Source organism: Podarcis liolepis (genome assembly GCF_965112155.1).
Source record: "Podarcis liolepis genome assembly, chromosome: 7".
NCBI classification, from domain to species: Eukaryota; Metazoa; Chordata; class Lepidosauria; order Squamata; family Lacertidae; genus Podarcis; species Podarcis liolepis.
Window position 1 is genome coordinate 1,230,093 of NC_139561.1, and position 16,891 is coordinate 1,246,983.

General features: G+C 49.1%; 1 protein-coding gene across 26 annotated transcripts in view; it reads right to left on the reverse strand.

Annotated features, from left to right (window-relative positions):
* ANK1 (ankyrin 1) overlaps positions 1-16,891 on the reverse strand; it is a 188,497-nt gene that overhangs the window by 88,132 nt on the left and 83,474 nt on the right. For all 26 annotated transcript variants that reach the window (XR_014528650.1, XR_014528651.1, XR_014528652.1 and 23 more), the window contains exon 2: positions 9,018-9,119. Coding sequence is in view for 23 of the 26 variants with exons in the window: in XM_083514120.1 (XP_083370246.1) it covers positions 9,018-9,119 (102 nt within the window). In the remaining 3 variants the exon portion in view is untranslated. The remainder of the gene's footprint in view (positions 1-9,017; positions 9,120-16,891) is intronic.

Sequence of the window (16,891 nt, forward strand, 5' to 3'; positions counted from 1 at the left end):
TTTTGCACCCCCAAATGGATCTTCTCAATTTACACGCCCTTTTACAGGGGAACCACCCATACCACCCTAAATCTGGCACTGGTTGCTCCAAAGATATTATGGGAAATTAAAGTGGCATCCCTAATTGTTGAGCCTGCTATCAGAGTTCATGAGAGGCAGCCAGGTCTCACACTTGCAGGATCTACTTTAGGGTAGGCTCAGCCTAGAGCCCTAAGATCCACCAACTGGAGCCAGGTGCAAAAGAGTGGGCCAAGCAGGCAGCCACACATGAAGAACTGAGCAAGAGTGGTTTTTATGGCTAACTTTAGGCCCATTAATTTCAGTAGGTCTACTCTGAGCAGAACTTGATTGGATACAACTCAGCATGTGTCTGAGAACATGCTCAGCCCAGGAATTTGTGATCAGTACCAGCAGCAAGCTCACAATGCCTTCCACTACGGTTCCCCACCTTCTGCAAGTATTGTTCTTTATGGAAGGGAGAGAAAGCTTTTGAGGTGTTGTTTTTGTGAGGTAACCAGGAGTTAAAATCCTTTCTTGCTGATCTGCTGCAAACCACCCAGAACTCTCCCAGTAGATCCCAATCTACCTGACACAGGAGCGGGAATTCCAACACAGGGCGCTGTGTCAGGAGCGTCAGTGCAAGGCTTGGGAGGAGGCATGAGAAAGCTTTAAAAAGAATCAGGCTCCGGAAAGCCTGTTCCAAGGGCCTTGCGTGTGAGCGCTCCATTGTTGCTACCAATTTCTGGATGGTAATTTTCCAATTATGTAGGCAATTAACTCCTTAACAAGCTGGTGCTCTTTGAAAAAGAAGCAACCCAGTTAGTCGTCAAAGATGCAATTGTATACTGTTATGTACTAGCTTGGATCCTAGAACAATAGGCAGGTAGGATCCTAGAATGCAACAACTGATTGGCCTGCAGGAGAACACCAATCAGGCTCCAGGAGGGAAGCAGAATTAGCCAATCAGGTGGGACTCATTGTGTAAATAATGTATATAAAGGCCTGAGTTTGGGGGGGAAATTCAATCACTGTTTTACAAGCATGAAGGAGCATGAAATCACTGCAGGACTCTGAGTATATTTCACATACTCATTTTAATAAACTTCCTGCAACAAAGACTAATGCAGGCATTCCCAACCTGCGGCCCTCCAGATGTTTTGGCCTACAACTCTCATGATCCCTAGCTAGCAGGACCAGTGGTCAGGGCTGATGGGAATTGTAGTCCAAAACAACTGGAGGGCCGAAGGTTGGGGATGCCTGGACTAATGTGACCATCTCCTCCTGAAGGGTCCAAGAGCTGTCTTGCATTATGAAAGTGTACAAATATATAAATAGTGACCGCAACTACTCCCCTGCCCTGCGCTTTTCTCACTTAAACCAGACAGCTTGGGAAAACTGAGGGTGGTTGGATCCACCCTGCCTCTCCTAAGTCCAGATAATACCCAACAGACACAATTCCACACATCCAGAGGGAATGTGATCCTATTAGACTTCTCCCCTTTTTTTTGGTCTCAGTTCTCTAAAAGAGCTGGGGTGGGGGCACCTTGAATAAGTATTTATTTCTGATCAGTGATGGGGAAGAAAATCTACCCAGGAGCTGTGTGTGTGCATCCATTACCACAAGGCCTCCCTTCCTCTTCTGGGGCGGGAGCCCGGCTTGACAGCGGCACTTCATGATAATGAGCACAACAGTCTCTCCCAATTAAGAACAAACGGCAGCTGCCTCCAGAATCAAGGGCTGGATTCGTGCCTGTGCCTGTGCCTGTGCCTGCGCTGGGGGGAAAGAGACTCTCCAGAGGAACACATCTCCTTCCGCAGCAGAACAGGATCAAACAGCAGTGCAGCAAGATACAAAACCACCCAACATGACCACAAAGTGAAGTGGCTGCTTCAAGGGAAGGTTGTGCAGTGAAATTAGGGATAAGGGAGGAATTCATTCTGTGTGCATTTTAAACTGGAACTTACCAAATTCGCTCTAGACAAACCAAAACACAACTTTCCTCCAAGCCCGGGAATGGAAAGGGAGCAAGCTGGGTTAACTTTATCAGAAGAGAGATGGGGAGGAGATGCAACCCTGTTGGGTCTCCTTGATCTCTCAGTGGCTTCTGAAACCATCAACCATGGTGTCCTCAGGGAACAACTCCGGGGGTGGGAGGAAGATGGAGGCACTGGACTGCAGTGGTTCCACTTCTACCTTCAGCGTATTTGGCAGGAAACAGCACGGGGGGACAACTGCTTGGAGCCACAGCCTTTAGATCGTGGGGCCCCTCAGAGGTCCATCATGTCCCCCATGCTGTTTAATGTCTATATGAAGCCATTAGAACCCGTCAACTGGGGATTTGGAGCATGGTCTCATCAGCATGCAGAAAGCACCCGGCTCTCTCCCCATTTCCCACTTAAATCAGGAGAGGCTGTTTGAGTGCTGAAACTAGCAGCCTAGAGGCTTTGACGGCTGGAGAGGGTGGGCAATAAACTAAAGCTAAATCTAGACAAGATGGAGTTCCTGTGAGTAAGTGGTGCTCAGTTTTAGGTATGGGGATGTTGGCCTGTTCTAGACAAGGTAGCATTCCCCCTGAGAGAGCAGGAACATGGCTTGCGAGGTGCTCCTCAATGCAAAGCTTTCTCTGGCGGGACACAGGTGGCGTCACTTGCAAGGAGCGCTTACAGCCAAGTACACCCATTCCTAGCCCAAGAGCATTTCATCTCAGTGATCCATGCTCTAAGCACCTCCCAGATAGATTCCTGCAATGCACTCTACATGGGCAGCTCTTTGGAAGCTGCAGCTCATGCAGAATGACGCTATGCAGTTACTTTATGGTGTGGCAAGAGATGATATCACCCCCATCCTCAAGGCAATGTGCTGACTGGACTGCCTGTGAGCTGTCAGACCCAATTCACAGTGTTTGTACTAGTGGCCAAAGCCCTAAGTGAATGGGGGCTATTAAGGGGACTATAGAAGGAGGGAGGAGCTTGGTTTTTTAAATAGCAGTTGGATGTTCTATTAATCTATTAATCTTGTATACAGGTGTAACCTTCACTTATAAAACAATAAAATACTTTTCTATTTAATGAAGTAGGCCAAGCCTGCTGTGTTTGATCATCTCCTGCTTCTTCTGCTAGGTTGGGCCTTGGTGCTCTGCTCCAAAGTCACAGGGCTATAGAAATCTGCTTGTTGCAGAGTCAGAGTGCTGCTCTGCGTAGCTGAACACTGCTGGCAACAGCTCTCCAGGGTTTCAGACAGAAGACAACCCCAATCCTGCCTGGAGATGCCAGGGATTGAACCTGAGACCTTCCACACACAAAGCACTCAAAGTGCTCCACTGCTGAGACACAGCCCTGACCTGACAACACCTCTGACACAGGGCACTTTGAGACTGCTGCTGTTTTGCAAGAGGGATTCAGTTGCTTCTGGGCAAATTCAGGTTGCACCATTAAGGTGATCTGGCACACTTGGACAACAAATCCACTTCCCTCCCCTTGAACTTTTTCTGCAATAAGAAAAGTGACAGGATAATGCACCAGAAAGTATGAGGTAACACTTTCTCATAAACAAATCTGAACAAACGCTCAATAAAAAGCCAACATCACAGCCCACCCCTACAAACGTTGCACAAACAAATCCAAATGAAAGCACCACTAAACAGGCCGCCATCTTGAAGCTGCCATAGGCACACATATGTTCCGAATGGGAATTTCTCCTCATTGAAGATGCTTGGTCAGAGCTAGTCCAGAACATGCACCTCTGTGGCCCAAAGCAGCCCAAGGTCCTAGCATTAAGGTCAAGGTCACATAACCTCTGAGCTGTCAGGAGCCCAGGCTGCCGTCTTGATAACACAGCACGCAAGTCGTAATTATTGCAAAGCAAACAATTAGCCTCTGATGCTCTAGCCGAGCACCCGTCTCTTATGATTCAGTTGAGCCTTCTGAAGACTGCTTCCTGCTTCTGCAGAATATTCTGAACCTATGACCCTTATGTTTCTGGGTTTGTTTTCTGTCTAATATTTTCCCTATGCGTCTCCTCCTTGGGCTCATGGGGTTAACTGCCTCCTCTTCCGGTGAAGAAATGCTTACCCTCCTGCCTTCCGAGCCTCCCTGTGCTTCTTGATAGAGTTGGCTTCTCTCCAGCCTACCCTCTGCTAATGGCAATAATAATAATAATAATAATAATAATAATAATAATAATAATAATTTTTATACCCCGCCCATCTGGCAGGGTTTCCCCAGCCACTCTGGGTGGCTTCCAACAGAATATTAAAATACAATAGTATATTAAACATTAAAAGCTTCCCTAAACAGGGCTGCCTTCATTTCATTGTCAAAAAAGGGGGGAGGGTTGACAGCCGACTGCTTCCAGCTGTCTGAGAGAAATGCAAGCCTCTCTGTTGCTGACTGCATTCTAACTCATGCTGTACTTTGGGCAGACATGTTCCTGACATGAGCTCAGAAGCAGGTTAATTACACACCAGAGGTGTGAAATGCTAACACCGTCTCCCTAGCAGAGTCAAGGGAGTAATGACTCTAGGAAGCCTGCAAGGGAAAGAGAAGTGAGCATGCAGCCACATCTCCACACAGCAGACACAAAGACCTGGTTTCATAGTCATTCCCCTCTCCTGGAAATGCAGTTGTGTGAGAGGGACAAGGGATCTCCAAGAGAGAGTTCTCAGCAACTTCAGCAAACTACAAGATTCAGAAATGACAAAAGGAAGGACTTCTTCACGCAGCGCAGAGTTAGACTATGGAACTTACTCCCACAAGAGGCAGTGATGCCCACCAACTTGGATGGTTTGAGAAGAAGATTGGGCAGATTCATGTCTAGTGGCCATGATGGCTATGTTCCAGCCACCATCATAGAATCATAGAATCATAGAGTTGGAATAGACCACAAGGACCACCGAGTCCAACCCCCTGCCAAACAGGAAACACCATCAGAGCACTCCTGCCATATGGTTGTCAAGCCTCTGCTTAAAGACCTCCAAAGCAGGAGACTCCACCACACTCCTTGGCAGCAAATTCCACTGTCAAACAGCTCTTACTGTCAGGAAGTTCTTCCTAATGTTTAGGTGGAATCTTCTTTCTTGTACTTTGGATCCACTGCTCCGTGTCCGCTTCTCTGGAGCAGCAGAAAACAACCTTTCTCCCTCCTCTATGTGACATCCTTTTATATATTTGAACATGTCTATCATATCACCCCTTAACCTCCTCTTCTCCAGGCTAAACATGCCCAGCTCCCTTAGCCGTTCCTCATAAGGCATCGTTTCCAGGCCTTTGACCCATTTTGGTTGCCCTCCTCTGGACACGTTCCAGTTTGTCAGTGTCCTTCTTGAATTGTGGTGCCCAGAACTGGACACAGTACTCCAGGTGAGGTCTGACCAGAGCAGAATACAGTGGCACTATTACTTCCCTTGATCTAGATGCTATACTCCTATTGATGCAGCCCAGAATTGCATTGGCTTTTTTAGCTGCCGCGTCACACTGTTGGCTCATGTCAAGTTTGTGGTCAACCAAGACTCCTAGATCCTTTTCACATATGCTGCTCTCAAGCCAGGTGTCTATATATAAGCGAACCAGGAAACTACGGGGGGGGGGGAGAGAGCTGCTGAACTCAGGTCCCGCTTGTGGGCCTCCCAGGGGCATCTCTCTGGGTGGCCATTCAGAGAACAGGATGCTGGACTAGGTGAGCCATTGGCCTGATCCTGTAGAGCTCCTATGCGGAATGTGCTTCCACAAGAGGCAGTGATGGGCATCTCTCTACCTGGGTGGCCTTAATTGACCCCTTCCTGGGGCATAGGCTACTCAATGCAACTAGCCTGGGCGGCTCTGTTTCTACGTTTCCGCCTCCACTGCTGGAGGCAGCGTGTGTTGGAGCACCAGTTGCTAGCAAACACCAGGGGGGAGTCTGCTGGGCTGCTCAGGCCCTGCTTGCAGGCACCCATAGACATCAAGTCGTCCGTTGTGAGAAAAGGGTGCCAAGACGCTCTTCCTACAGTCTTTGGCTCTGCAGATGGCCTCAAATGCTGGACTGGATGATGCAGCAGAGCTCTTGCTATGTTCTGATGTTGTTCCAGGAAGTTTGAGAGCCCAGAGATAGAGGAGGGGCATTATTGGCTTGTTTTTGTTTTTATCATGTATTTTGTGTTTTTTATCTTGCATTTTTTATGTAGTGAATGGCCCGGAGATCTATGGATAAAGGGTGCTATACAAACTCAATCAATAAATAGCACAAAATAAATCATAGGAATCATAGGAACAGAGAAGCCGCCTTAGGACTTGCCCAAACTTCCGTATTTCCCATGCCAAGAAAGGACAGCTTTCTGTTTGCCCTGTGCTTTCCAGGCACAGGTCTGACTGGTTTTCCCCTTGCCCTGCTCTTTTCCCATGGAAAACCCACTCTTTAGGGCTAAATCAGAGCAAACAGCAATTTGTGGAAAGCCTCCATTTGCCGTTTGCGTCAACTGAGCGCTGAAGAAGGAAAGCAGCAGGCAAGAGGAAGGATGGGTCAGTCCTTAGTTATACCTAGTACTGCCACCTAAACATTTCCACAGAGTTCTGGAGGTAGGGGTGGGCAGTAAGGGGCTGCGGGGCAAAAGAACATAGCAATTTTTACTGAAGGAAAAAACAGCGCCCTCCCCCCCTCCTGCTGCATCATCTGATAAGGAACGGTAAGCACACCTGAAGCTGTCTGAAAATAACTAGGAATTTTGCTTTTGTGACAGTCGGGGTAGTACTCAGCCCGATTGCTACTTCCACTGAGTCAGATCACGTTCCCACCTCTCCTGCTCCCTGACTCCCAGGACCAGACAAGGACTGGAGAGGGAGGAGCAGAAACAGGTTGCATGCTGATGCAGCCTTCACCTGCTTGCACACAGCTCAGGTGGGCGAGATACCTAAGCGGAGGTGGTAGGTGGGGCCTCTCTGTTGTGGCAGCTGCTTCATTGGGTGCACACCTGGGAGCAGCTGAGAGATGGGACGGACATGTCTTTCCCTAACATGCTAAGTGCACTTTTGACAATAAAGAGCTGATTCCTCACTTTGGGCATTCTGTGCCCAACTGCGCTGTGACACCAAGATTCCTATTTGTAAGCTCCAGCAACTATTTCCCTGGAAGAGCCTCCAGGACATGCAGGGCAGAGATGGCAGATAACTGGTTTCCATGCAAGCCCCCTCCATCAGCAGGCTGAAGCAGCCCAGAAGTGGCTCTGGGGATGAGCCAGGTGAGTCACTGTCTGCCTGTGGAGCCCTTCCCCCACCTCGCCTGCAAGCCTGCCAATGGGGAATGCAAAATGGGCTCCCCAAGGGCGCTGGCTCTTGCGCTCTCCCTTAATGAAGGACTCTGGCTTCTCTGTTTGGGTTCTGGGAGACAGGAAGAGCCCTCTCCAGAATATTTTATGCAGCAGGTAGAATAGCCCAAATCCTTCCCGTGCAAAAGTCACCTTGTAGCTTGGACTTTCTCTAGCACACACGCCTTAGAAGCAAATGCAGGCAGGAAGAAGACAAACTGCCAGGTGTCTTCTTAGCTACATAAGAGCAGCCCTGCTGGAACAGAGCAAAGGCCTGTCTAGTCCGGCATTGTGTTTATTGAGCACCTCCGCACAGCTCACGCGTGAGGCAGGAAGAAGGAAAGCCCTCTCACATCCAGGGGCATATTGCAATAGTAAGGAGCTTTTTTCAGACAAAAGGCCACATTTCCCTCTGAATAAGCTTCTGGGGCCACATGCCAGGGTGGGCAGGGCCAGCTGTAAAAGTGGAGGGATGTGGTGAGGGATACATTTGGGTGCTACACGACTCCCTTGTTTCTATACTTGATACATCATTTGCCCAGGCCATGATCCAGGTCAAGAAGAGCCAATGGGTGGGCAAGGTCACTCTGGAACCTAGGAATCTTGTGGCACCCTTTGACCAGCAGCTCTGACTGTTCATCGCACTGGGCAGCTCCACACAGATCCAGAAGGTTCCCTCTTTCAGGCCAGGAATCCTGGACATTTTCCTTCAGCTCGAGAAATGAAGATGCAGAATTCTGTACTCAACTTCCGCCATGCAGTTGTGCAACCCTGTTGTGCAGGAGGCTACGCCACCTAACTCTCTCCTGGCTAGGCCCTGAAAGCCCTGAAGAACTGAGGTTGAGGTTACCTCAGGGATCGCCTGAACCCTTACAGCTCAGTCACTGAGCATCTGCAGGAGCGTCACTGGTCGTCTACCTAGTTAGTGGGGATCATTTGACAACAGCAGGAAGCCAAGCCTTTAGGGTCCTGGGCCCAGGATTGCGGGATAATCTGCCCATAGAGATTCAGCAGGTGCCTTCTGTTTCCACTTTTAACCTCCTGGTGAAAACACTTCTATTCCGTCAGGCAATTAAGAAAACACCTTTCCACAATAGTCAGCTGGCTTCTAATTTTGACATTTTATATGATTTTTACTGCCTGGTTTTATGTACAATTATAAACAGCTCTATTTTTTTTAAAGTTTATGCATAGTGGTAAATATGTTTACAAATGATTATTTAAGGCAGAAAGCATTCCATGGCAAGAAAGGTCTCTCTTCCCTCCACACAATCCCTAAAGTTCAAGCCATCTGGATGTGCACTAATTATATTATCTATTTTACTTTTTTACTTATTTATCTTTAGTAAATTTGTATTTAATAGATCTCAAGGCGCTTCACAACATGAAAATACAAGATACAAGCCATAGTTATTCAGCAGTGAGTGAAACATATTCTGCACATGCCCAGGGGTGCTCTTTTTATTATTACTTCACACATTCTGGAGCTTAGACTGCAAGAAAAATTCTGCCTGGCAGAAGAATGAGGGAAGCTCAAGAGCTCTAAAAAATGAGGGCGCTGATCTTCTACCTCTTACCTGGCACCGCAGCTGGCGCAAGCTGGAGGACCACGAGGCCACGTGAACAGCATCTGATTAGACACCAAGGCCAGAACGCAAGCCCATGGCTGGATCAATCAAGACCAAGCCAAAAGCTGGTGGACCAAGGATACGGGGTGTCAGGGAAGAGCTCATGGCCTACCTGGTTGCAGGTGTTAATATCCACACCATTCCTCAAGTGGTCCAGAGCCTTATCCAAGTTTCCAGATCGTGCCGCCCGTAAGAAGCTGGTCGCAGCATCAGCCTGAGAAAGAGAAGAGGCATTGTTAGTGGGCGTATTGGGCTAACCTGCAATAGTGAAGTGCAGCTCTCGCTGATGTGGTTAAGCAGCATCTGGGATTCCGATTGCAGGTGGGGCACACCTGATTGCTCCTCCACACAGAAATAAACAAATCCTTGCACACAGAAAGATAGCGTCTCAGGGAGTAGGACTTGGTGCCAGCCAGCACCCAGGGAAGGCGAGGCCAAACCCTTCTAAGTCTAACCAGCATTTTGACTGAGGGAAGAACACTGTTAAAAGAAGCACAGACCTGCCGCCCAATATGGCAAATGAACGTACAGTGGTACCTCGGGTTAAGTACTTAATTCGTTCCAGAGGTCCGTACTTAACCTGAAACTGTTCTTAACCTGAAGCACCACTTTAGCTAATGGGGCCGCCTCCTGCTGCTGCCGCACCACCAGAACACGATTTCTGTTCTCATCCTGAAGCAAAGTTCTTAAACTTAAGCACTATTTCTGGGTTAGCGGAGTCTGTAACCTGAAGCGTATGTAACCCGAGGTACCACTGCACCAAGTTTTCCCCTCCCCCTCCGTAACACGTGGCACCACTCACTGTATGTCTTGATATCACTAAGCAGCAAGTTTCCCTGCCCCACACCACTAAAACACACATTTTTACAAAGTAATTTCTCCAAATATAATGCACTTTTCTATGCTATTTACACTTACCCTACAATATTTATTTTTATTTCTTTATTAAATTTGTATACCGACCTATTCCTGTAGATCTCAAAGATAGGCATCTTTACACGCATTCCTTCTCTGGAGAACTGCACTGAGGACATTCAGAAAAGTACAAATGCTAAAGAACAGCTGTGCTTCAGTTTGCATATTGTTTCACAGAGTGTGGATTTGGTAGGTTTACTACCGTTAAATGTAAACTGAATCTAATTTCTCCATTTTCAGCAGAAGCGTTGCATATCTTATGACACGAAGCTCCGCAAGAGGTGTCCTTCCTCAGCTCCCCTGTGGAGCTCAGGGGCTTCCCTTCAAAACAAGCAGGGGGAACCTTGAGTCCTCCAGACGTCCATGAACTACAGCTCCCCTCATCCACTGGCCAGGCTCGCCAGGGATGCTTGGAGGGCTCCCCCCTCCTGCTTCAGAGTATCCAATTAGAATTAAAACAAAACAGGTTGGGGGTTTTTGTATTTAGTTTTTGGCAAATTTTTAAGTTTTAACATTTTATTAAAAAAAAACCCAACAGATGCCTTAAACAAAAACATTAAATGCTGATGAAACTGAAGGCAATATTGCAACTGATCACTGTGCTTTTACATCTCAGAGGGATTTCTCCCCTTCCAAAGCTCCTAAATCCAACAACATCCATAATGCCAGCCTAAGTATTGCTAACTCAGAAATACATAGGGAGATAGATGCTGCCTTGTGCCAGGTCCACCAAAGGACCGCCTGACTCTGCATGGCCACAATGACCAGCTAAGCAGAGAAGGAGCTGAACGTCCTGATTTGGGGTGAGCATTGGGAGCTCTCATCTTAGGCTGACACAGCAGATTGTTTTTATCGCAAGAGCTGACCGTGGGCTGGTTTTGCACTCACAATGCAGTCAACAAATGACATGCTGTAGCAGACCTACCAATTGCCTTGTCTTAAGTGGGACAGCCCCACTTTCTTTGGAGGTACCTTGGACTCTGCCTTTGTCCCAGGGCACCCCGATTACAGCCCTACCTGGAAATGCTGGGGATCCAATGAGGAACCTTCTGTGTGCAATGCAAGTTCTCTACCACTGAACTACAGCCTTTCCACAGATGCATTTGCCTTTTTTTCCCTTCTTTTTTTAGCATTTATATCCCACACTACCTATATTCTGCCCAGAACAGCTCACAAAAAGGGGTAAATAGAAAAGTTAGCATGTAAGTTCATGAACATGACCAGATCTTTTTTTCCAAAAAATGAAAAACAAACATAACATTGGTACATTCTTATAAATAAGATATGATAACCAAATCTCACATTGTTTAAATTAAGTTTTAGTGATGTGTCTGTTCCGTAATTCTCACCTCTTTCAGAAACATCGCATTCAGCCTGCCTACAGCTTTCCCCAGGTGTTCACAGGTAGAGGCATCATAGCTGACTACAGCAAACCCTCCAAAGTTCAGCCAAGAAAGATTGGGACGTGGGCCTCTTGCCTCGAGCTTCCCCAGCTTTGGGAAGGAGGAAGGAGTGCTGCCAGAGCCTCGTGCCTCCTTTCCCAGTGGGTGGTTTTTTAAAAAAAACTTAATAGATTTTCAGCTGAAACCATAGATCTGGCTGATTAGATCTGGCTGAGTCAGACCATTGATCCATCTATCTCATCGCTGCCTACACTGACAGGCAGCAGCTCTCCAGGCTCGCAGGCAGGCAGGCAGTTGGTTGGTTTGTTGGAGCCCTTGGCAAACATGAAAGCTGTACAATATGCTTATGTGCAAACCCTTTGGTTTTCTTTAAGTGGATGTAAAAGATGGCCTGAGAGAGGCCTCATGGTTGATCTTTGTTTTACAGTATGCTTGCCCCCCCTCCCCCCGCACTTCAGACACCTGCTAAGTCAGTTTGTCCAGAGACAGCAGCAGGACAAAAGGAAATAGCACCTGCACAGCCTGGGCAGCAAAGCCTCTCTGAGGTCGCCTCCAGACTATCAGTACTTTGCTGGAGGTATTCAACCACATGCTGGGAAATTGAGGTTTGTGCAATTCAAAGGGGAATAAAGTGCTCTATCACAGTGTTTCCCAACCACTGTTCCGCGGCACACTAGTGTGCCGCGAGATGTTGCCTGGTGTGCCGCGGGAAAAATTAAAAAATTCGAAAGATTTTTTTTTTAAGTCAAATTTTCGATTGGGGCGCCGACACTAGATGGCCCCTGGGGTTCCCTCCCTCCCGCTCTGTGCCTCCCTCCTCCTCCTCCTCCGGGGAGGCCCTTCCTGGCTCTCGGCCAAGGCTTGGCGGCTGCCACTCACTCACTCGCTCGCCCACCCGTCCCTCCATCCCTGCACCCGGCCTCTCCCCCTCCGTCCCTGGCGCGGGGGCTGCCGGGATCCGTAGTCCCCTCGCCCTTGGGCTCTGCGCCCGCGTGGGGTGCGCAAACTACGTTTCCCAGCGTGGCCTGGCGGGCCGGGCGTTTTGTTTGAAGCGCTCTTCTCCCGGCCATGGAATGAGCGCAGCGGCGGCGGCCGGGCGGGCAGGGGCTCTTCCGCGCAGACCCCGCGCAGCCTGCCTGCGCCCCCGCGGAGATCGGGCGGCAGGATGGAGCCCGGGGATCCCCGCGGAGGCGGAGCGGCGGAGGCGGAGGCTGCCCCCCAGGTAGGGCTGCGTCGGGGGTGGGTTATTTTTGCAATGCTGCATCCGCGCCGGAGGGGACGCATCGGACCGCGGGGAGACCCCTTGGCGGGCGTGCAAGGCAATGCATGCGTGCAGGCGTTGCATGGAGTGCAATGCAATGGCAACGCGGCGCCCTGCATGCATGCATGCAACTTCCACCGCTCCGGACTTGGCAGGTGAGGGGGGTCCCCAGTGGGCGGCAGAGAGAGCCGGGAGGGCGAAGGGGAGCCAGGGGGGAGCAGCACTGCTCCCCGAGCCGAGCCCGGGGGGAAACTTCGGCGTCGTTGCGCCGGGTGTTGGAAGCGGAGGCTGGCGGGGGCCCCTCACCTGCAAAAGCTGGTCGCCTCTCATATATTTCGTGCATTGCATTCATCGCCCGCTTTCTCCTCCAAGGAGCTCCCGGGGGCGCACGTGGTTCTCCCCGTGTTATCCTCGCAACAACAGCCCTGCGAGGTGGGTCAGGCGAATGGCCCAAGGGAGCACCCAGGGATTGTCCTGGCCAGGTGGGGTGATTTGAACCCTGCTCTCTGCCCGGTCTTCGTCCTCATTTAGCCCCCACATGTGCATGACTGTGCATGACTGAGGTTTTCCCCCCTCGTCTTGGCTATGGTGTGAGTCTGTCCTGTTAATTAATGGGGTTCTGCCTTCGGAGAAGATGAGCCAGCCCTCAAGGAGGTGATTATGTAATTTGCTAGCAATTCATGTCCCTCCCGGCGTGACGCTGCGCGCTGAGGTCACGGGGCTGTAATGGTGGTGTGCCTCGAGATTTTTTTCATGAAACAAGTGTGCCTTTGCCCAAAAAAGGTTGGGAAACACTGCTCTATCACAACAAATCCACTTTTTAAAACAAACAAACAAACAAACGGACTCTTTGCTGTTAGAAAACTGACAAGGAAATGCACTGATAAGTGTGGAATTAATGAATGGTTAAGAGGAAGATGTGCAACCCCAGCACAGGCAAAAAGGGACAAAGGCTTGCTGTCCTATGTCTGCCCCACAACAAATCGGAAAAAATGCTCAGGACACAGACAAAACTGGACACGGACGTTATGCAAGCAAGTCATGCCCCATAAGCAGAGGTCATCCGGAGGAGCTCCAGAGCCACTTTCAGCTTTCTTCAAAGGGAAACAGTGTCCCTCTCGGACCCAGGAGGGGCAGACCCCGCAGACTAGAGCAACAGCCTGCATTTAGCACTGAAAACGGACGTGGGTCCCTTCTCTGCTGCTTAGCTTGACCCTACCCAAATTTGAACTCTTGCATAAGCCTTTGGGAATGGAAACCCCCCCTCCCCCCCTTACACTTCTCAAAATGAAAGTAGAGCAGGCAGGTGTCCGAGCAGATGAGATAACCAAGATGCTCTGGCTATAATTAACTGCACACTTCCTATGTGGGACCCTGGCCCAGAGAAGGAGGCCTCTCGAGTCCAGGAGAGGGGAGAGGCAAGAGAGAGCTGGCACCACAGGGAGGAGAGAGATTTGTGAATGGAGGCAGGCTTTGTGCAAAGGCCCTAGAAAGCCACAGCTCAGTGGGAAGAGAACACGGCTGTTGCGTGAACATCATCCCAGGTTTCAATCCCTGGCGTCTCCAGGTGGGCTGGGAAAGGACCCCCCCCCCCGATTACTCAGTTATAGAGATGGGTGGACCAATGGTCTGGCTCTCTTTAAGACAGCTTCCTCCATGCCTAAAAGCTAAGTAGGGGCTGCTGACTCTGCATGCAGAAAGACCACCTTCCATTCTGCCCGTCAGTGCAGATAAATATTGAGCTAGATGAAAGAACAGCCTGACTCTGTATGAGACAGAGCCTTATGACCCCATGGTATTTCATGCCAGGACTGGTCCCCCTGGTCTTGAATGGCGGACAACAGCGCCAGCCCTGCCATTGGTCAGGGTTAGGCAGCCACCTCAGGCAGCGGGTGCTTGGAGAGGAGGGCAGCCAAGTGATGGAGGACTAAGGGCAAGATGTTGGAGGGCAGAGGTGTTTGTGCCACGCAGCCTGCCCTGCACTAGCCTGCTAGCCTACATTACAATGAAGGACGCTGTCCTGTCGTCAGAAGATAAGATGAGCCCTCTGGATCAGGCCAATGGCCCACGTCACCCAGCATTCTCTTCTCCCAATGGCCAGCCAAATGCCTATGGGAAGCCTGAGAGCACAGCCACGGTGCGTAGTAGCCATGGAAACCTTGATCCTCCAAGAATTTGTCTACTCTTCTTTTAAGGCCATCTCCATTTCCCATGGGAGTGAAGCCCACAGTTCTGCTTGCCCATCCACTTTTTCCAAACCACACATCACCTCTGCCATGTCTCCTGTTAGGGCTCATCCATGCTTCTGCTTGTCCTGTGCTTTCTAGGCATGAGTCCAACCATTTTTGTCTTTGCCATGCCACTTTCCCCCAAAAACCTGCTCTTTAGCACTCTTTAGTCATGGGATGGCACCATCGTCTGCTTCACCTCAGGTAACGAAACATCTTGGGCCATTGCTGGCAGAGACTGTACCCTAAAGGGTTTCTGCTGGTGGCAACATAACCAAGAGGGTTGGGCAGAAGAACTGTCTCCTTGCCACTGCTTGAAAGGGTGGAAATAACTCCACCCATTTTTGCACAGTGAAATATGCAAAGATAGGGTAGACTCTTCCTGGAACGTAGCCGGGGCCACAAAACGGAGGCGGCAAGTAGAGGGCACTTGTTGTTGTTGTTGTTTAGTCGTTTAGTTGTGTCCGACTCTTCGTGACCCCATGGACCAGAGCATGCTAGGCACTTCTGTCTTCCACTGCCTCCCGCAGTTTGGTCAGACTCATGTTTGTAGCCTCGAGCACACTGTCCAACCATCTCGTCCTCTGTCGTCCCCTTCTCCTTGTGCCCTCCATCTTTCCCAACATCAGGGTCTTTTCCAGGGAGTCTTCTCTTCTCATGAGGTGGCCAAAGGATTGGAGCCTCAGCTTCACGATCTGTCCTTCCAGTGAGCACTCAGGGCTGATTTCCTTAAGGATGGATACGTTTTATCTCCTTGCAGTCCATGGGACTCCCAAGAGTCTCCTCCAGCACCATAATTCAAAAGCATCAATTCTTCGGTGATCAGCTTCTTTATGGTCCAGCTCTCACTTCCATACATCACTACTGGGAAAACCATAGCTTTAACAATACGGACCTTTGTTGGCAAGGTGATGTCTCTGCTTTTTAAGATGCTGTCTAGGTTTGTCATTGCTTTTCTCCCAAGAAGCAGGCATTTTTTAATTTCGTGTAGTCACCATCTGCAGTGATCATGGAGCCCAAGAAAGTAAAATCTCTCACTGCCTCCATTTCTTCCCCTTCTATTCGACAGGAGGTGATGGTCCCAGTAGCCATGATCTTGGGTTTTTTGATGTTGAGCTTCAGACCATATTTTGCGCTCTCCTCTTTCACCCTCATTAAAAGGTTCTTTAATTCCTCCTCACTTTCTGCCTTCAAGGTTGTGTCATCTGCATATCTGAGGTTGTTGATATTTCTTCCGGCAATCTTAATTCCGGCTTGGGATTCATCCAGCCCAGCCTTTCGCATGATGAATTCTACATATAAGTTAAATAAGCAGGGAGACAATATACAGCCTTGTCATACTCCTTTCCCAATTTTGAACCAATCAGTTGTTCCATATCCAGTTCTAACTGTAGCTTCTTGTCCCACTTAGAGATTTCCCAGGAGACAGATGAGGTGATCAGGCACTCCCATTTCTTTAAGAACTTGCCATAGTTTGCTGTGGTCGACACAGTCAAAGGCTTTTGCATAGTCAATGAAGCAGAAGTAGATGTCTTTTTGGAACTCTCTAGCTTTCTCCATAATCCAGGGCATATTGGCAATTTGGTCTCTGGTTCCTCTGCCCCTTCGAAATCCAACTTGTACTTCTGGGAGTTCTCGGTCCACATACTGCTTAAGCCTGCCTTGTAGAATTTTAAGCATAACCTTGCTAGCATGTGAAATGAGTGCAATTGTGCGATAGTTGGAGCATTCTTTGGCACTGCCCTTCTTTGGGATTGGGATGTAGACTGATTGGGATTGGGATGTAGACTTCTCGAATCCTCTGGCCACTGCTGAGTTTTCCAAACTTGCTGGCATATTAAGTGTAGCACAGCAGCATCTTTTAAAATTTTTAATAGTTCAGCTGGAATATCATCACTTCCACTGGCCTTGTTATTAGCAGTGCTTTCTAAGGCCCATTTGACTTCACTCTCCAGGATGTCTGGCTCAAGGTCAGCAACCACACTACCGGGGGTATAATTCATCTGTGTATTCTTGCCACCTCTTCTTGATGTCTTCTGCTTCTGTTAAGTCCTTTCCACTTTTGTCCTTTATTATGGTAATCTTTGTACGAAATGTTCCTTTCATATCTCCAATTTTCTTGAACAGATCTCTGGTTTTTCCCATTCTATTGTTTTCCTCTATTTCCTTGCATTGCTCG